The sequence below is a fragment of the Tiliqua scincoides genome, chromosome 2, assembly GCF_035046505.1.
Source record: "Tiliqua scincoides isolate rTilSci1 chromosome 2, rTilSci1.hap2, whole genome shotgun sequence".
NCBI lineage: Eukaryota > Metazoa > Chordata > Lepidosauria > Squamata > Scincidae > Tiliqua > Tiliqua scincoides.
In genome coordinates, this window is record NC_089822.1 from 173,985,157 (window position 1) to 174,006,245 (window position 21,089).

Sequence of the window (21,089 nt, forward strand, 5' to 3'; positions counted from 1 at the left end):
ATCATTATACAGGGGGGCTCCGAATCCCATATCTATGGATTCAGTTATCCTCAGATCGGGTCCATGGGGCCCCTGCGCGTGTGTCCCCTCCAGAGAACCTTCACCTGCATATGTGAAGGTTCCCACATGTGCAGGAAGTGAAAGGGAAATGCTTACTGGCAGCATGCAGAACTGAAATGCCAGAAGTATGTGGTTTGGGCCTGCGCTGAAAAGGGGTCTGTGACTGTGCTGGTTCCAGCCTGACCAGGCCACAACGGCCCTATGATTCAGGCAGTGAAAGGTCTTCTGTTATATATTATATCTGCTTGCTTTTCTGTTCATTGTTAGGTATTCTGCACAAAGGCAGTGGAGAGAACCAGTTTCTAACTCAACAGCCAGCCGTGATCACCAGCATAATGGGAAATGGTCGTCGAAGGAGTATCTCCTGCCCAAGTTGCAATGGGCTTGCAGAAGGAAACAAGCTTCTGGCCCCTGTGGCACTTGCAGTGGGAATTGATGGAAGTCTCTTTGTTGGGGATTTTAACTACATTCGGCGCATCTTTCCCTCTAGGAATGTCACCAGCATTTTGGAATTAAGGTAATTCTACACCATGTACGCCGTTGCAAAAGACTTCTGAATTCTGACTGTTATTTCTTTAAAGTTTCTTATACTATTGTTACTTTCATCCCTCAGTGTGCCTCCCTATTTCAGCTTAAGAGTGTAGAAACAACAACTCCAATAGTCCAGCATGTAATAGTACAGAACTCCCAATAGTTAAGAACAGCCCCGCTGGATCAGGCCATAGGCCCATCTAGTCCAGCTTCCTGTATCTCACAGTGGCCCACCAAATGCCCCAGGGAGCACACCAGATAACAAGACACCTGCATCCTGGTGCCCTCCCTTGCATCTGGCATTCTGACATAGCCCATTTCTAAAATCAGGAGGTTGCACATGCACATCATGTCTTGTAACCCATGATGGATTTTTCCTCCAGAAGTTGGTCCAATTCGCTTTTAAAGGAATCTAGCCCAGATGCCATAACTACATCCTGTGGCAAGGAGTTCCACAGACCAACCACACGCTGAGTAAATAAATATTTTCTTTTGTTTGTCCTAACTCTCCCAACACTCAATTTTAGTGGATGTCCCCTAGTTCTGGTGTTATGTGAGATTGTAAAGAGCATCGCTGTATCCACTCTATCCTTCCTGTGCATAATTTTGTATGTCTCAATCATGTCCCCCCCTCAGGCGCCTCTTTTCTAGGCTGAAGAGGCCCAAACGCCATAGCCTTTCCTCATAAGGAAGGTGCCCCAGCCCAGTACATAAGAACATAAGAACATAAGAACAGCCCCACTGGATCAGGCCATAGGCCCATCTAGTCCAGCTTCCTGTATCTCACAGCGGCCCACCAAATGCCCCAGGGAGCACACCAGATAACAAGAGACCTCGTCCTGGTGCTCTCCCCTACATCTGGCATTCTGACTTAACCCATTCCTAAAATCAGGAGGTTGCGCATACACATCATGGCTTGTACCCCATAATGGATTTTTCCTCCAGAAACTCGTCCAATCCCCTTTTAAAGGCGTCTAGGCTAGACGCCAGCACCACATCCTGTGGCAAGGAGTTCCACAGACTGACCACGCGCTGAGTAAAGAAATATTTTCTTCTGTCTGTCCTAACCCGCCCAACACTCAATTTTAGTGGATGTCCCCTGGTTCTGGTATTATGTGAGAGTGTAAAGAGCATCTCCCTATCCACTCTGTCCATCCCCTGCATAATTTTGTATGTCTCAATCATGTCCCCCCTCAAGCGTCTCTTTTCTAGGCTGAAGAGGCCCAAACGCCGTAGCCTTTCCTCATAAGGAAGGTGCCCCAGCCCCGTAATCAGCTTAGTCGCTCTCTTTTGCACCTTTTCCATTTCCACTATGTCTTTTTTGAGATGCGGCGACCAGAACTGGACACAATACTCCAGGTGTGGCCTTACCATCGATTTGTACAACGGCATTATAATATTAGCCGTTTTGTTCTCAATACCCTTCCTAATGATCCCAAGCATAGAATTGGCCTTCTTCACTGCCGCCGCACATTGGGTCGACACTTTCATCGACCTGTCCACCACCACCCCAAGATCTCTCTCCTGATCTGTCACAGACAGCTCAGAACCCATCAGCCTATATCTAAAGTTTTGATTTTTTGCCCCAATGTGCATGACTTTACACTTACTGACATTGAAGCACATCTGCCATTTTGCTGCCCATTCTGCCAGTCTGGAGAGATCCTTCTGGAGCTCCTCACAATCACTTCTGGTCTTTACCACTCGGAAAAGTTTGGTGTCGTCTGCAAACTTAGCCACTTCACTGCTCAACCCTGTCTCCAGGTCATTTATGAAGAGGTTGAAAAGCACCGGTCCCAGGACAGATCCTTGGGGCACACCGCTTTTCACCTCTCTCCATTGTGAAAATTGCCCATTGACACCCACTCTCTGCTTCCTGGCCTCCAACCAGTTCTCAATCCACGAGAGGACCTGTCCTCTAATTCCCTGACTGTGGAGTTTTTTCAGTAGCCTTTGGTGAGGGACCGTGTCAAATGCCTTCTGAAAGTCCAGATATATAATGTCCACGGGTTCTCCCGCATCCACATGCCTGTTGACCTTTTCAAAGAATTCTATAAGGTTCGTGAGGCAAGACTTACCCTTACAGAAGCCATGCTGACTCTCCCTCAGCAAGGCCTGTTCGTCTATGTGTTTTGAGATCCTATCTTTGATGAGGCATTCCACCATCTTACCCGGTATGGATGTTAGGCTGACCGGCCTATAGTTTCCCGGGTCCCCCCTCTTTCCCTTTTTAAAAATAGGCGTGACATTTGCTATCCTCCAATCTTCTGGTACCGTGGCTGTTTTGAGGGACAAGTTGCATACCTTAGTCAAGAGATCTGCAACTTCATTCTTCAATTCCTTAATAACCCTTGGGTGTATGCCATCAGGGCCCGGTGACTTATTGATCTTTAATTTATCAATGAGGTCTGAAACATCTTCTCTTTTAACCTCTATCTGACTTAACTCCTCGGTTAGGAGGGGCCGTTCGGGCAGCGGTATCTGCCCGAGGTCTTCTGCCGTGAAGACAGATGCAAAGAACTCATTTAATTTCTCTGCCATCTCTAAGTCTCCTTTTATCTCCCCTTTCCCTCCCTCACCATCCAGAGGGCCAACCGCTTCTCTGGCGGGTTTCCTGCTTCTAACATATTTGAAGAAGCTTTTATTATTCCCCTTAATGTTGCTGGCCATGCGTTCCTCATAGTCTCGCTTGGCCTCCCCTATCACCTTCTTACATTTCTTTTGCCACAGTTTATGTTCCTTTTTATTCTCTTCATCAGGGCAAGACTTCCATTTACGGAAGGAAGCTTCCTTGCCCTTCACAGCCTCTCTAACTTGGCTGGTTAGCCATGCGGGCACTCTCCTGGATTTAGTGGAACCCTTCTTTCTTTGCGGTATACACCTCTGCTGGGCCTCTATTACTGTTGTTTTAAGCAGCCTCCATGCACTCTGGAGAGACTGGACTCTTTTTACCCTCCCTTTCAACCTCCTTCTAACCAGCCTCCTCATTTGAGGGAAGTCCGCCCGTCGGAAGTCAAGGGTTTTTGTTAGAGATTTGCTTGGTATTCTTCCCCCAACGTGCACATCAAAACGGATCGCAGCATGATCACTGTTCCCCAATGGCTCAGTAACGTTTACATCTCTAACCAGGTCCTGCGTACCGCACAAAATTAAATCCAGAGTCACCTGTCCTCTGGTGGGCTCCTTGACTAGCTGATCTAAGCCACAGTCATTCAGCACGTCAAGAAATCCGGTTTCCTTATCGTGACCAGAACACAAATTGACCCAGTCAATATGAGGATAATTGAAGTCCCCCATAATTACAACCCTGTCCTTCCTTGTCACCTCCCTGATCTGTTTCCTCATTTCAAGGTCCCCATCAGATTTCTGGTCTGGAGGACGATAGCACGCCCCCAGTATTACATTGCTGCACAAGCCTGGTAATTTAACCCACAGAGATTCTACGGTGGAGTCGGACCCACCTTCAATCTCTACTTTGCTGGATTCTATCCCTTCCTTAACATAAAGGGCCACCCCACCTCCAACACGCCCCTGCCTGTCCCTCCTGTAGAGTTTATAGCCCAGGATTGCGGTATCCCACTGATTCTCCGCATTCCACCAGGTTTCCGTTATGCCCACTATGTCAATATTTTCCCTTGTCACCAGACATTCCAGTTCTCCCACCTTTGCTCGTAGACTTCGGGCATTTGCATAAAAGCATTTATACACGGAATGCCCCAGGATGGGCTGCTTATTCGCTCCTTTGTCCCCGCATCCTCTCATTTTGCCAAACCGTCTATCACATCCCATCACCCTACCTTTCCCAATTTCTTCTCCTACCCTGCCTTTGCCTTGTTGTTCTCTAACCTCCCCATCCTCATCCCAGTAATCATCTTAGTCACTCTCTTTTGCACCTTTTCCATTTCCACTATGTCCTTTTTGAGATGTGGCAACCAGAACTGGACACAATACTCCAGGTGTGGCCTTACCATCGATTTGTACAACGGCATTATAATATTAGCTGTTTTGTTCTCAATACCTTTTCTAATGATGCCAAGCATAGAATTGGCCTTCTTCACATTGGGTCAACACTTTCATCGACCTGTCCACCACCACCCCAAGATCTCTCTCCTGATCTGTCACAGACAGCTCAGAGCCCATCAGCCTATATGTGAAGTTTTGATTTTTTGCCCCAATGTGCATGACTTTACACTTACTTACATTGAAACGCATCTGCCATTTTGCTGCCCATTCTGCCAGTTTGGAGAGATCCTTCTGGAGCTCCTCACAATCACTTCTGGTCTTCACCACTAGGAAAACTTCAGTGTTGTCTGCAAACTTAGCCACCTCACTGCTCAATGCTGTCTCCAGGTCATTTATGAAGAGGTTGAAAAGCACTGCTCCCAAGACAGAACCTTGGGGCACGCCGCTTTTCACCTCTCTCCATTGTGAAAATTGCCCACTGACACCCACTCTCTGTTTGCTGGTCTTCAAGCAGTTCTCAATTCATGATAGGACCTGCCCTCTAATTCCCTGACTGTGGAGTTTTTTCAGTAGCCTTTGGTGAGGGTCCGTGTTGAACGCATCAAAATGGCCATCAGCAGATTGATGTATAGTGAGCCCATGCCCAGGTAGCCAGGTCTGATCACCCTGAGCCACTGCAGTCTTCTCAGCTATATCAGTGGCACACCAGCCTGTCGAAGACCCCCCTGCACACCCCAGCCCTACCAGGAGGTGTAAGAGTAGCCATCTGTGCCCACTGTCAAAGGTCACCCCAGCCCTGCAACCGCACAGCAGTCTCCCTCCCACTCCCTGCAAACTGGAGCCCCTGGAAAGGCGGTGCATCACTTAGCTGGCAAGAAAATTAGTCAGCATTACTTCTCCCCATTGTCCGGCGTATCTGATAATCCAGCATCACCTAGGTCCCAAAAGATGATAGATTACTGAAAATCTACTATATTTGATGACACAGAGAGATAGAACTGGGTTTCAGCTGCATATTGGTGACAGCCAGCTCCAAATTGCTGGATGATATCTCCCAGCAGTTTCATGTATATACCAAGTAACACAGAAGAGATGTTTGAACCTTTTCGTTTGCCACAGGCAAACAGACCAGGGCACTGGGTAAGAGACTCCCAGCACTACCATCTGGGACCTCTCAGCCAGAAAGGAGTCACTGCAAAACAATGTCCAAACCCCAAACCAGCCAGTCATCCCAGAAGAATACCATGGTTGATGGCGTCAAAAGTCACTGACAGGTTCAGCAGGACCAACAGGGACATACTTCCTTATCTGGCCCTGGTGGAGATCGTCCACCAGGTGAACAAAGCTGTTTCCAACCCAAAGCCTGGCCTGAAATAAGATTGAACGGAGTCCAGATAATCTGTTTCATCCAGAAGACCCTGGAGCTGGGACACTACTACCTTCTGGTATTCTCAATTGTAAAATGACTCAGGTAGCAATCTGGGAAAGAATTCCACCTAAAACTTTGGAGAACTGGACCAAACAAAACTTACTCAGTGTAAAGCAGCACCTTATGTGTTTGCACTCAAGGGTCCTGCAAAATAGGTTAAATTTTTGTACCTTGGTAAAATGAGGCTGAGAGAAAATGACTTATCTGGCTCAGTGCTACACAGTGATTCCTTAGCATTCTAAGGGCACAATCCTAACCCCTTATGTCAGTGCTTTCCAGCACTGACATAAGGGCAATGCAGCTCTGAGTTAAAGGGACAAACATTCCCTTACTTTGAGGAGGCCTCCGTGAGTGACACCCAACTGCAGGTTACAGCATATGTCCCATTGGCACTGCAATGCCAGTGCTGGGAAGCACTGACATAAGGGGTTAGGATTGCGACCTAAGCCAAGTTTCTAAGCCCATCCTCTTTGTCCAAATCAAGGTAGAGTCTAAATTCATCTCCGTTTGATTTTCAAATACTAGTAGGTACGGAGATGTAAGTGACAAGACTTCCACTTCAAGGCACTGTACAAAGTGCCTGTACAAAGAGTAAGATGCAATACTATTGCTGAGATGAATGTTGATTAATACAGTGTAGATTTACAAAGCAGAGTGTCTCTTTGCTCTGTTATGAAACAGCTCTGCTGATCAGTTAGAAGACAGGTGAGATGAATGGCCATACTGTCAGCAAAATCTGCTTTAAGTGACAACTCTGGGGACTGACGAGGAAAGCCAGTTGCAGGGTAGAGATGGGCTCAAGGTGAAGAAAAAAAACCAGACTTTTGGTTTAGTTGTTTGACTAGAAAGGATATTAGCACATTTCACTTTTGTCAGGCCTACACCTCACCACACCTGCTGACAGACAGCTGCCAACTCCTTTCACTGTCAGTATAAAAGATGGACATTTTTACACATGACATTTTTCAGTGATCTGGAAAGTTTCTTACAAAAAATGCCTTGAGGGGCTATTGCAGCAAGGAATTGTCTTGTGACTGCAATACCTTCTGTTGTGCTTCATCCCAGAATTGACCTAAGGCTAAAGTCAAAAAGAGGTTTCCTTTCCTGCATCTACTTGTAGAATAAGAAAAAAAAAAATGCTATATTTGCTTTAAGATCTCTTCTTCAGCTAACTGTTCTCTTTTTTCTTTGTTTTGTGTTGTTTCCTTTCTGTAAAGAAATAAAGAATTTAAACATAGGTAAGACCAAGAACAAACTCCTGTTATCATTTGTGATATTGTTTGTTTGCTCTGTTGTGTTTGCTTTTTGTGTTGTGCTTCTTGTGGAATGTTCTGTTTTTAAATGTATCACATACAGCAACATTTATGTGCTAATTGTGTGTTATGAATATGATCAGCGTTAGCAATTATACAATGCAGTCAAAAAGCAACCAAATAAGTTCTGACAGCAATTAGGAATGTCTAATGGAATGCAAGTATAATGAACCCCAAGCTAACTTTTGTAGGAGCACTTCTCCCTGCAGTCTGTAATTGATCTAAATGGTTGAGGCAAACTACAGGAGTGGCTTTTGTAAATGCTGGAGAGAGTTCAGAAAGGCACTAATGAACTGGAAATGGGTCAAAAACTCATTTCCAACTCATTAATGAATTTTTCTGGATTGTCTTCCCCCGCCCAGCTTTAATACAGTGTTATTAGTTGGTCAATCTGTTGGGCAGATTGTATCCAACCATCGGTTTCATTCATTATTTTAAATAGAATTTAAATACATTTGTGAAAGGGTTCACTCCTCTCTAGGTGAGTGTGCCTGCTTCACTCTTTGGATAGATATGTGTAGATCATCTTCCCACACATTTTTCCCTTTAGGCTAGACAGTAGAAAGAAGCACAAAATGCAGTTGCATTAAGTACTCGTGCATCTGCTTGCTGGCATTTCTGGTGACTTTTGGAGCTGCCCATTGTCAAAGTTAATTTGGGAAGCATTTTGACCAAGCTAAATACAGTATATTGGTCTAGGATCAAACTTGACCCCTGAGAGATTGTAAGCCTCCTGCTGTATTTCCTGCATGTAATTGCTCTTTCTCTTTCCTCTTCCTGTTCATGGTGAATGAAACATATATTACAAATTAGCAATCATGGAACTGAGCTGCTGAAATGAATATTGAGGGTCCTAAATGAGTTTTATGGGTATGCTAGGATTGCTCAGAGAGGCTTAGTAATAACTGTTGCCAAAAGAAGGCTACTTCCTGCCTTTTCCCTCACTTCCTGTTCTGCTGCTAAGTACTGTCATGAGTCTGTCTAGATTCTGTACTGTTGTTCATCCTGCTGTAATCACCTAGGTGCTTGTGCCAGACAAAAACTCATACCATGTACCAAAGGCTACAGATGTCCTTGATCAGTACATAATCTTTGCCAGCAGTATAAGAGGAATACCTGTTTTTACAGAACAAAATCTGGTCTTTTATTATTAAAGAAGAATATTTAAGGATAAGGAAGGAGGAAGTAAGAGAGAGCCAAAGAGTTTGCTTAAGAATTTTGTTGTGATAATGTCTGTGCGAACAAAGAATTTTCTTAGAACCCTTAAAGCAGGGCTTTTTGCACTGGGGCATTGTGTTGCCCCAGCCTATGGGTCCTGGCCTGTTTGCCTTTAAGGGGTGGGGGCAGCTAGGAGGCAGGGAGAAGGCAGCGGCACAATCTGGGGATTGCGCTGCTGCCTTCCCCCTGCCCCTGTTACCTCACCCCCTGCCCCCGCAGGAACTTACTGTGGCTTTCAAATTCCCACAGCCTTAAAGGAAAACTCTTCACAAGACATACAATAAATTAATTTTTTTTAAAAAGAGCAAGAGTATTAACCAATGTCAAAGGAACAAGGGCAAATGTCCAGAGTGCTACACCTGTGGGGGTGGTGCCACCTGTCATGTCTCCCCCACCCATTTATTTATTTATTTATTTATTTTAAAAAGCTGCACCAGCTTCTTTCACTTAAAAAACAAAAACATCCTCCTGAAGGAGGAGGGGACGGTATGGAATTGTGCCTGGAGTGGCTGCAAGTTGTGGCCACTCGGGCTGCGATACAGCACTGCTCTGCACCCCCCCCCCATAGCAGCTGTGGCAACTCCTGGCACACTGCCACTCTAGGCCAGCTCTTGTCTTATAAAGGAGGAGGGTAGCAGCCCAGAATGGCGCTGAATCGCAGCCGCAGTGGCCCCAACTTGCAACCACTCCAGGAGCAATTCTGGGCCACATCTTGCGCCTATGGAGGAAACTAATGACACAGCCCATAGCGACATCACCCAGGAGTGGCAGCTGCATCTTTTATCTCCTCTGAGGGAATGAAAGATGCAGCCCAGAGCAGTATTGCGCCAGGAGTGGCAGCCACTCCTGGCGCAATGTCATGCCACTCTGGGCTGCATCATTGCTCTTCTTGGAGTGGCATGGAATCACGTCGGCACGATTCTGGAAGTGATTGCAGTGACATGATGATGCCACCAGAATTACTTCTGGGTCAGGAGTGCAGGGGCAGCAAACTGAGAGGCGGCCCTGGTGGTGAAAAGCCAGGACCGTCTCTGCTCTACAGCAAGTGTGCTTCTAGGAGCCCTGGGCCCTGAGATGCCTTCAAGGGCTCCACAAGCCTACCATGAATGGCTGACATCTGCTTAGAGCTGAGCCTCTCCATGCATGCACCAGCAGTCTGTGGCTTCTTGAGAATCTGTGTGTGTGCTGGCAGGGGGTCCCTGAGACTCTCTATGAGCGTAAAGTGCCCCAGAGACCGAAAAGTTTGGGAACTGCTGCTCTGGGGTTACCTATCATTGTCACATGTTCTAAAAGCTAACTACTAAACCGATATAAAGCATAGAGGTTAGAGTTGTAGCAATTTAGTACTCTGGTGGCTAAAAACTGTCATTAGGGGGTGATCACTGGAGGTCTCCAAGAATCACAGAGAAGGATTTAAACAGTTGTAAAATTCACTTTCCCCATAGTGCAGTAGCAAGAGCTCCTGGTCAACATGAGTAGTTTACTGCATCCCTAGCCTTAAACCTCATCAACCTAGAATTGTAATGCAATTACACTGTACCAGTGACGGCCAACAGTTGGGGCTAGTGAGCAAAAAGCTGCTCATCTGGTCCATGCTGACTGAGCACCTTATTCTAGGTTACTTTTAAGCAATTAAGAACAGAAGAGCCTTGATGGATCAGGCTAAGGGGCCATCTTGTCCAGCTTCCTGTATCTCACAGGGGCCCAGCAGATGCCTCTGGGAGCATACAAGACAACAAGATACCTGTATCCTGTTGCCACACCGCTGCATCTGGCATTCAGTTATTCTTTGAAATTGATAGACTCCTTGGGTGTGAGTAAAGAGTCAGAATCAGAAACAGCTCTTCCTCTGAGCCAAAGAAATCTTTCCCAGGACAGTTTTAGCTTTGAAGAGACTAGGAACTGTTAAAATGTGTAACATTCTAGACTAGGGCAGGAGAGGTTAAGGTCAGATGTACACTTCATGAGGTGCTTGAATATTTCACATTTCCCCCACCCTTTTTTTTATACTGCCCTTCCTCTAAAGAGCTCAGGGTAGTGTGCACAGCTGCTATCCTCCTTTTGTCCTCACAACAACCCTGTGAGGTAGGTGAGGCTGAAAGAAAGTGACTGGCCCAAGGTCACCCAGGAAGCTTCATGGCTGAGGGAGGATTTGAACCTGGATCTTCTTAGTCTAAGTCCACCTACCAAACCACTACACCACCCTGGCTCTTTTACTAACTCCTCTATATTCCCCTTAATTCCCCTTTTATTAATTTCTTTTATTAATTCCTCTTTATTAATTTATTTTATTATATTAATTCCCCTTTTCAGAATACTGCAAACTGTTTGGGGCTCAAGCAAGCCAAATTTCGTATCGCCCTCTTCCACTGTCTCTCCCCTTTCCCAACTGGTTCTCCCCTTCCATCAACATTTCATCATTAATGGAGGGTAATAAACATGCTCAGTCCTCATCATGTCGAGCGTGTGCATGCAAGTGCATGTATTTAAGAAACTGGTTTTATGGTTTCTGTCTCAATATTACCACAAACTTATCCTTTCTTTGAGGATGCCTGGTGCATAACCTTGCCAATGGATTTTTCCCCCCAGAAATCTAAGAGCATGGCCCTTAGAGACCATTAAATCTAGCTGCAAAGAAAAAAAACCTTAAACATTCTCTTTCTTCCTTTGTCCAGCTGATTCTCTATTGCTTTTCAAGAAAAAGCATTTGCCCAGTATCACCCGGGACTGGCATCTACCTAGATCTTGTTTTTAAGTACTCATTAAATCTGCCTGCTATTAGCCAGGCATATTTGTGCAGGAGCTTCTCCATTCAGTCTAGTTGTATATTTGAATAGCTGAGGTTGACATTTCTAAATTTGCAGGTGGCTCACTGGCTCTACACCTCGAACAGCTGTCAGAACAGATTTATTAGAAATAAGGTAATATCTCAGGACATCCACCACCCTACGGTATAAGAAAAATAGCTCAGCAAAAGAATAGCTGAGCTTATAGTCCAGTTTGGGGGCTTGCTTTTGTTTTAGCTGCACGGCTAGCACTGCCAGCTTCTGTGAATGGTATGACGGGCTTTGTCTGGTATAAGGGCAAAGAAGAATAAGCTCTCTTCAAACTGAGTCATGTGCTTGACTGCTATGGCACCATCTTCCTGATGTGAAGTAGTTTTAATGGCACCAGGCACGGCTTGTAGCACCACAGTTAGTGCAGAATTCTAACTGGCCAATTATACCTCTCGACTAAAGAAAGCATTCTCAAGCACAGTGGTGGTCCTGGGGGAGTCAGTGGGGTAAAAGCCCTGGAGCGTCATGCCTGTGGGGACTGCACTGCCATGGCACTGCAGCCGCCTCCACCCACCCTCTGGAGCCCTTCTGAAGGCCAGGGATGCCCCACACTCATCAACAGGTGCTCCGAAAGTCTTCTGAGGCCTCCATGGTGCTGCTAAACAGTACTTTTGGTTTAACGGCACTCCAGAGGCCTCAGAAGGCTGTTGAAGCTTCCATGGACATTGTGCGAGGCTTTGTACTGCCTGTAAGTCTCCTCTCGAAGAGGGATGGCGGCAGCGGTGCTGTCATGTTGCAGTTGTGTGCTCCAGGGCGGCTCAAGCACCTTATTTCAGGTTAGTGCAAGCAGTGCTTTCAGTTAGAATTTGACTAGAGGTCCAATAGGACCATGTGTTAGGGAGGGATGACAAGTTATCAATACCTGCAGTGTGGCAATGTGACTCACTTGTATCTAGAAAACACCAATACACTTTCTCAGGATGGGTGTGGGAAGAAACCAGTGCCTGTTGCCACATCAGTGTGGGGGTTCTCTAAGACCAGAAGACACTGGTAGAAATATGTCCAAGGCATTGGACCTAAAGCAGGCATTTGCAAGCCACACCTGCTTCCAAAATGGATTGCATTAGGAACATCTATCTGATCCACTCCTCCATAAACTCCTGCATGCACTCAGGGCTACTGACACATTACTTTTTCCAGCTGAGACGTTTCTTTCTTCTGGGAACATGTGTTCTGAAAAACACACATTCACAGTGTCGTTTGAGTGACAGTGAGAACAGAGCTTTGTCTGAGCTAAGGCTTATCACAGCTTAACCTCAAGCAGTGGTGTCACTAGGGTTTGTGTCACCTGGTGCGGGAAGCCAGCGCATCACCTCCATGATGGACCTCCTTCCATGAAGTGGGTGGCAGCACCCCAGGCTGCACCATTGCCCTGCCCCTACTAGTTTTTTGGTTATAACTTTTGATAGAATAGAGATATTTCAACACAGTCTGTTTCATTCTACATGCAGTTATGCATTGAGTTGATATATAACATGATGGTATTATTCAAAAATACCAAGATTGTAAAAATTTTGTCCAATAGTGGTGTCACCCCCTGTGCATGTCACCCAGTGTGAACTGCACCCCTCCCCAGCAACGCCATTGGTCTCAAAGCTTATGTCTAATGCTCAGTGAAACAATAATAAAACAAATTGTAAAACGGAAAGCACTTCTGAGCATATGCAAAATTCATTTCTCTTGACCTTGAGTAACCAAAACAAGGAAGCAAAGATTCTAGCTCAAAACGATGTTATACAGTAATATTTTAGGAACAGTCAACCCCACTATCTCTCATTCTCAAAATTAAAAACTGGATATCTTTTTTGCTTGACTGGTTTGTTATGTCATGGATTCACAGATCAGGAAGCTGATACATGCTGTCACTTTCCCGTCTGTGTTCCCAAAGTTTTTAAAAAAATGCTCCATGTCTATTCCAGCATTGCAGAATAACAACTGCAGCATAGAATTTCATATCATCAGCTTTTCATATCAGATTGTGGATAAAGTCAGACATGCTGAAGTGTGGCAAGAAGTGTTTTAAACACGCATTCCTTGCATTTAAAAAAAATTGTTTGAGGGCAGAAAGTGTGGGTCAAAACCACTGCAATCACACAGTGCAATCCTATGCACATCTATGCCAAAGTAAGGCCCATTCAGTTTAATGGGACTTACTTTCAGGTAATCGTGCATAGGATTGCAGCCTCAGAACAATCTCTCTCTGCCCATCATAATGTGTGAAGTGTCCATAATATAGGATTCAACAGAGCAGGTAAAAGCTGTTTAGAGCGTCTTCACTCAGTTTTAAGCTATTTAATTCATTACATTTAATTTTATTCTTTTTAATAACTAAAGTTGCTTCCATGCTAGATCCCTGTAGTGCTGCTGAGGCATTGCTTTTCTGAGAGCAAAACAGAGAGAAGCAAAAATTCCATACAGCACTTACAATAACACTGTTTTCTCCATCACAAACTTGCAATCTCCTATCCAAGGGTAAGATCTGAATATATGTTTATTCAATAGTAAGGTGCTTAGCCGAGGATCTGGTTTTCAGCCATATAATTAGTAATTCTTTCCCATTTGGTGTGGTTTAAAGGTTCTTGCTTCTCGCACCAGACAACATTGAAATCGACCTTGTAATTAAATGTTTCTCCAATTGATTTTGACCTTTTAATTATGTTGTAGTCACACCAGTCTTGCTATATGCTTTATCTGCACATTTGTGCTTTAGGAAAAAAAAATGAAGTCAGAGTTGGAGCACTAGAAGACCACGTTTTCCTCTGCCCTTCAAGGTGGAGAGATTATCTACTCAGCTAGGTGGAGCTGCCATTGTTATTGCAGAATGAAGAAGGCAGGCATGGCTAATGCTGCAGAGGGACAAATGTGCTTATCTCCTGATGGCCCTAGAGCATTTTTCCCTTTCCTACTTTGAATTGATAACATATACACCCACACAAACACCCAGTGTCCTTCACCTGATGGCATGGAGTGAAACAGCCATTCTTCTCCTTGGCCACCTCCAGCCACCATCTCCTGTTGTCCTTCCCACCTGCTTTCTATTCTATAGCTGCAGAAGTGCACAGGAGTCTCTCACTCACACTGAGCAGTAGGGAATTTTCCAGACAAAGCCCTGTTGATGTCACTTGCACTCCCTGCTTTCCAAGCATTTTGGCAACTTTCCTGCCAAGCAGCTTTCTGCTGCTTTCCAAGCTCCTTGACAACTCATGAGCCATGAATTGCAGACTCCAAAGGATAGTAGGGTGAATCTAGTTAGTGCTGAGCCACAGAAACGTTTGGAAAGCCACAAGAGGCACTGCTGCTTTACAAACTATCTGTACCAGTGCTCCAGCATCAGTCCCCTGCTTTCCACCCCCATTTGAAGCCATCTTTAGTGAGAAAAAAAATTCATTTTCACTGCCTCATTTGTGCTTCAGCACAATAGTAATATAATTTAAAGAAAATGAGAAGGAATACTTCAATGTGATATAAAGGGAATGCAAGTCAGATCAATGGCACTTTGCGTGTTCACACATAGAAGGCTGGCACTGCCTTTTTGTGCAAAATTAGAAAAATCGCCACAAACCTGTTTAAAAACAAATCTGTTTTAAAAACAGATGGGAACACAGTACAAGAAAACTATTGGATTGTGTGGCCTCTCCATAAAAAGAGAGAGAATAAAGGAAGACACTTCTAAATAGAAGGGCTAACTGTGGAGGCAGCCAGAGACTGTCACTGCCTGGCTTCTTCTAAACCCAGGCATGCATTATCATTTGCTACCATTTTGGAATACTAAATGGCAATGTTAACCTCAAACAACTGCTGTCTGACCATCTTATTATAAAGAGCTACAAAACTCTTTATAGAAAGTTTCTATAGGATGAGAAGGAAAAGGACTGCAATTAAAAATTATGAGACTATTCATCTTTTATGTAGCTTCAGGGCAGGCTATGGTGTGTTCTATTATTTGGCATGGTGGAAAGAAAAGGAAAAAGATTTTTACAAGGAAGCACAGATGCTGTCCTTTTTTGGAGAACTAATTTATAGCTGCTTGTCATAAGCCACATCGCACTGACTTCTCACATATTTTGAGTTTGTGCCTGCATTATTTTTCAAAGCACGGTAACCAAATGAAACCTCCAGCCTCTGTAAAATCCAAGGATTCACAGCAGAGATAAAAAAGAATTCCATAAATGCAGTTAATGAGAACCATATATATCCTGAGAGTTTGCATGATTAAGCTGTAAAACTGTCTTATTCCCAGTTTTCTAAGAGATTTAGAACTATCAAATATTCAAAGGAAGGCTACCTAGAAGCCAGGATGGATTGGTCATATATAAGACAGGCAGTGCCAGGTAGGCTTTTAAGAGCTAGTCTCTAACATTTCACAGCCCTGTCCTGTGCATCTTTACTCAGAAGTAAGAAGGTCAGTGGAACTTGCTGTTAAGTAAGGGTGTGCAACTGCGCTGTGAAATGGGGCACCTTTTCAGAGTTTATTAAACTAAGTAAATGGCTCAAGTGGCTGTGTTTTATCTAACAACTTCTGCTGAGATTTTTCTATTTTCATATTTTTATCCTGCTCTTTATCCAAGAAGTTCAGGGCGACGTGATGCTAAAAGATAGTGTCTTGCCCAGAGATACTCAGTAATTTTCATGACAGAGAAAAGATTTGAACCAGGTCTCCCAAACTAAGTACTGGAAGCAAACTGAAGATTAAATAGGACTAGCAAATGGATTCTGGCAAACCTGATGTTGTCCTGTGTGGGTTTTTGCACCATTAGACAGAAGAGTAAGGAACCGACATTGCCATTAGTTTCAGTGGAATCCATTACATTTTCTGCCAAGGCCACTTCTTGTCATATCTCACAACATCCTTGGCCAGAATGCCTTCAAGGAAACTGGTGTAACAATCATATTTTTTCTTTTCTGTTCTAAAGCAACAATCCTGCCCACAAATACTACCTAGCAGTTGATCCAGTTTCGGGTTCGCTGTATGTCTCTGACACCAACAGTCGTCGCATTTACAAAGTCAAAACCCTGACTGGTGCAAAAGACCTCACTGGTAACTCTGAAGTGGTGGCCGGGACAGGTGAGCAGTGCCTGCCTTTTGATGAAGCCAGATGTGGTGATGGAGGGAAAGCAGTGGATGCCACTCTAATGAGCCCACGAGGTAAGGGATGTCAAAGACGGCACAAATTATTATCTAAAGCTAGATTGGATCTGGTATAATTATCCAGCAATTAAATCATTGCTTGCTGAGTTATTTTTATTCTGTGGTTTAATCACAGTAATTTAATCACAAGTATTTCCTGCCTCAAATGTTGTCTTAGGGTTAGGTTTTATTTTTTTGTTTGCTTTCACTGAGAGTGAACTACTGGCCTTGGACTTTATTTCCCCTGCTAATGCAGGACAAAATGTGATTTAACTGGATGCTTTCTACTGTGAAGAGGAAGTGCAAACAAGAAGAATTGTCTGAAATGTGTTTCAGAGGCATGGAGGAAATGCAAATGTGCCTCTTATGTTTTAGATTTTGTTTGGGCAGTGGTGATTGGTAATGTTTGTTCTATATCCTGTTTCTTAAAGAAACAAACACTCGTCATTTTCTGTCTTGCCAAGATATCGTTTTTCAAAAAATGAAAAAAACAGATGGGATAATGATTATGTTAAGGCCCAGTCTATGCTTTTTGAAATTTTTTTAAAAATGTAACCTAAGTGACTATGCTTTGACTAATAAAATGAATGAAACCAGAGTAGAACTAGGTGTGGCAATTATTAAATCAGAAAATTCTGCATATGGAAAGTGTATGAATTCTTCTTTAAGGATCTCAAAAATTAAATGACTGTTCTGGTGAATTTGAAAGGCACAATTACAGCTAACCACAGAAATCTAAAAAATGCCATCCATTCAAATTGTTTGATATCCTTCCATACAAAAATATTTGATGAACTTTAGTTGAGAGTTGTATCTCTCTACTTAAAAAAAACAAATCGGGAATCCTCTCAACTTTTCGATAAGATGCATTTTCTTAAATTGTTTAAATTAAATTTGTGTTGCAAGTACCATTGTCTTGCAATATTAATATATTAATATATGGCTGCCTAGAACAGCACTTTTGCTGCAACAGTGTATTGGGGTTTTTTTTTTCTTTATTTAAGCAAACCTATTGCATGCTTCTGTTGCTGGGGGAAGGATGACTCATTTAAAGGATAGGGAGGTAAAGAATGATGATGAAACAAGCAAGGAATACCAGTGGACTTATCAGCAAGTAGGCAAAGGGTCCAATGGACTGTGATTAGGAAGGACCTGAGTGCTAGACCTCACTGAGAATGTAAGAAGCAAATAGAACTATCCAGTATATTTTGAAGGAGACCCACCCAAGTTCCTGGGCAGATCATCCTCTTAGTTGTGAAACATTTTTTTAAGATGCTCAAGTAAAGAATACCAATATGTATAATAGTACATATTATTCCTCTTCTCATCTACTGTTCTCATCCACTGTGAACTCAACCCATGGAAGGCTCGAGCTATATAAATGTGAATAAAAATTGCACAACAGCAGTGCCTGATGGACTGCACTTCTTGTATTCAAATGCATATCTTTTTAATCAGAAACAAGTAATAATACTTTTCTGTAAAACTGAAAAGTAAAACTAGGGCTGCAATCCTAGCCATACTTACCTGGGAGTAAGTCCATTGATTATAATGGGACTTACTTCTGAGTAGACATACATAGAGGATTGAGCCCTGAGTTTGTTTATATAGGGAACAAGGAAACATAAATTAGTAATGCTAACTTGAAAACTAATTTGTTGAAAAATTTAGAATAAGAAGACTTCACTGACTCTAGTGAAGCCGTAGCTTTGTATTGGCTGAAATGGATGGATTAAGCCTATGCAATCAGGAGCAGATATTTAAGAGCGACAGCCACAATCATCTGTGTTCATGATACATCTGTCGCCAAAAATGAGGACAGACTTCTCTGCTTTCTTTGCACCCCGATAGGAATTGCAGTGGATAAGTATGGCCTTATGTATTTTGTTGATGCTACAATGATCCGGAAAGTTGATCAGAATGGAATCATCTCAACTCTGCTGGGCTCTAATGACCTAACTGCTGTTCGGCCACTAAGCTGTGATTCCAGCATGGATGTCACCCAGGTACAGTGTTACTTCCTGTTCGCTTATGTCCATAATAAAGCAGATGGCTTTTTATTTTGGCTAACTGCCAACTGCTCTCTCCAGGAATACTGTATGTTATATTCACCTGGGAGGGGGAGAAAGGATTTGGAGAGTACTGATGATAATGATGACATACAGTGTAAGATGCCTTTAACATAATTACTGAAAGGAAAAAGCTGCCTTCTTTGCAATGGCTTATGCACATCAGTGATAGTGAAAAAGAGCTATGGTAATGCTGGATTTAATTGGCTTAATTTTTCCATAATTCTTTCAAGCATTTTGTATTAAATATATAATTATCCAGCATATCCACACTATGTAGTTTTAACACATAGTGAAAATAAAGCTGCTAAGTGAACTATACATATCTTTGTTCCTTGGTTTGCTCAGTGAAGTCTTTAACAAATTAGCTGCTCTTTCCCATACAGTCCATATGCATTCAAAGAAATGCACGTGTCCAGTTTGTTTTCACAGCAGTCCTAATTTGTTGTGCCTCTTTTAGGTGCGTCTGGAGTGGCCTACCGATCTTGCTGTCAATCCAATGGATAACTCTCTGTATGTCCTGGAGAACAATGTCATTTTGCGGATCACCGAGAACCATCAGGTTAGCATCATTGCTGGCCGTCCAATGCACTGCCAGGTTCCAGGTATAGACTACTCCCTCAGCAAACTGGCCATTCATTCTGCACTGGAATCAGCCAGTGCCATTGCCATCTCACACACTGGAATTCTTTACATCAGTGAGACAGACGAGAAAAAAATTAACCGTCTTCGCCAAGTCACTACTAACGGCGAGATTTGCCTTCTTGCTGGGGCAGCTTCAGACTGTGACTGCAAAAATGATGTCAACTGTAATTGCTATGCTGGTGACGATGCTTATGCTACTGATGCCATCTTAAATACCCCATCCTCCTTAGCTGTGGCACCAGATGGCACTATTTACATAGCAGATCTTGGAAACATACGTATCAGGGCTGTCAGCAAAAACAGACCTATCCTTAACTCTTTCAACCAGTATGAAATTGCATCTCCAGGAGAGCAAGAATTGTACGTCTTCAACATTGATGGCATCCACCAATATACCCTCAGCCTTGTTACAGGAGAATATATATATAATTTCACCTATAGTGCTGATAATGATGTGACTGAAGTGATTGATAACAATGGCAACTCCCTAAAAATTCGACGGGATACCAATGGAGCACCACGTCATTTTCTAATGCCTGACAATCAAATTGTGACTCTGGCTGTTGGCACAAATGGTGGTCTTAAGGTAGTGTCGACCCAGACCTTGGAACTTGGATTAATGACCTATCATGGGAACAGTGGCCTCTTGGCAACAAAAAGCGATGAGACAGGATGGACAACCTTTTATGAGTAAGACTGTTTTCAAAATAATGTTGCACATACCTTGTCTGTCCAAGTGATGGACACACAAGGCCATCACAATGAGAATATTCAAGAACAAAGGCATGTTCTGCACTCACCCATCCCTCCTCCCCTGAATGCCAACCTGAGCCTCCAGTTTTACATACATGTTCTTATTTGGCATATTTTAGTGTGAGTGCTTTTTAGGGATTTTCTTGCAACAAATTTGTAACATTTTCACAACCAAATCTGGCAGGAGGAGGTGGTGGCAAGAATTGGGTGGGGATGGGGTTATACAGTTATACAAAGTTGAGAGGATCCATCCTGTAAATTAACTGATGCTCTGCATCCCAGGCTTCTTGCTTTGGATAAAAAGAATGTGTTTTTAAACTGCATGTTAAAACAATTCTATGCAGCCATGTTGTTGCCTCTTTAGAATGACAGCTAAGATTTGAAATGAAACGTACTGGTAGTAAATTTCAGTGTAACACAAATACTTATGAAGATGCCAGGCAGAATCTGCCATGGCATTCAGATGGTTTGGATAACATTGCTACTATTGTGGGTGCTCCTTGTAGGAGCAGATGCTCTAATGCTCAGCAGCCTGAAATGCGGCTGCATATTTCTAGAATTTAGGATGCCTAGGTTTGCACAGCAAATCGAAGACTAGGATATAACTTTGTTAAATATTGCCTGAACTGGCAACAAGGTTTCTTCTCTGACTTGCTGTGCCCAAAACACAACCTAATGAATTATGGTTACACCCCACTAAGTTTCCTCTCTCCAGGGATTTCAATATTGCAGTTTCTTTAGAACTCAAATGACAAGGCTTGCTGTTCAAATGTCAGGATATTGGTACCTTGCTCCATATGGGCAGATAAAGCATTGATTAACTTTACTGATTGCTCATTCCTGAGATTGGTGAGGAAATTAGTTCCCAAGGTATCTGAAAAAGCTCAATGTGACTTATTTATTTAAAGGGAGGCCAACATTTTTAGTAGTTTTGGAAACTGGTTGGTTAGAGAGACTTGCAGCAGATGAACGATAAAGTTCTAAGCATGTTTTTAAAAAACAAAACAGAAGGTGCAAAAGCAAACCACAGTCTCATTAAACATTATCTTTCTCTTAATTGTCTGCAATTGAATTGAACTGAACTGAATTGTAGAATTTCTTCAAGTAAATGCCTTTCAGTGAAAAATTTCATGAAAAATCATG

The 21,089-nt window shown here is 43.3% G+C and overlaps 1 protein-coding gene across 3 annotated transcripts in view; it reads left to right on the forward strand.

Annotated features, from left to right (window-relative positions):
* The window catches only part of TENM2 (teneurin transmembrane protein 2), an 831,585-nt gene that overhangs the window by 769,521 nt on the left and 40,975 nt on the right, over positions 1-21,089 (forward strand). For all 3 annotated transcript variants that reach the window (XM_066618094.1, XM_066618096.1, XM_066618097.1), the window contains 5 exons: positions 328-577; positions 7,201-7,221; positions 16,265-16,497; positions 18,331-18,485; positions 19,009-19,883. In XM_066618094.1, the coding sequence (XP_066474191.1) occupies positions 328-577; positions 7,201-7,221; positions 16,265-16,497; positions 18,331-18,485; positions 19,009-19,883 (1,534 nt within the window). The remainder of the gene's footprint in view (positions 1-327; positions 578-7,200; positions 7,222-16,264; positions 16,498-18,330; positions 18,486-19,008; positions 19,884-21,089) is intronic.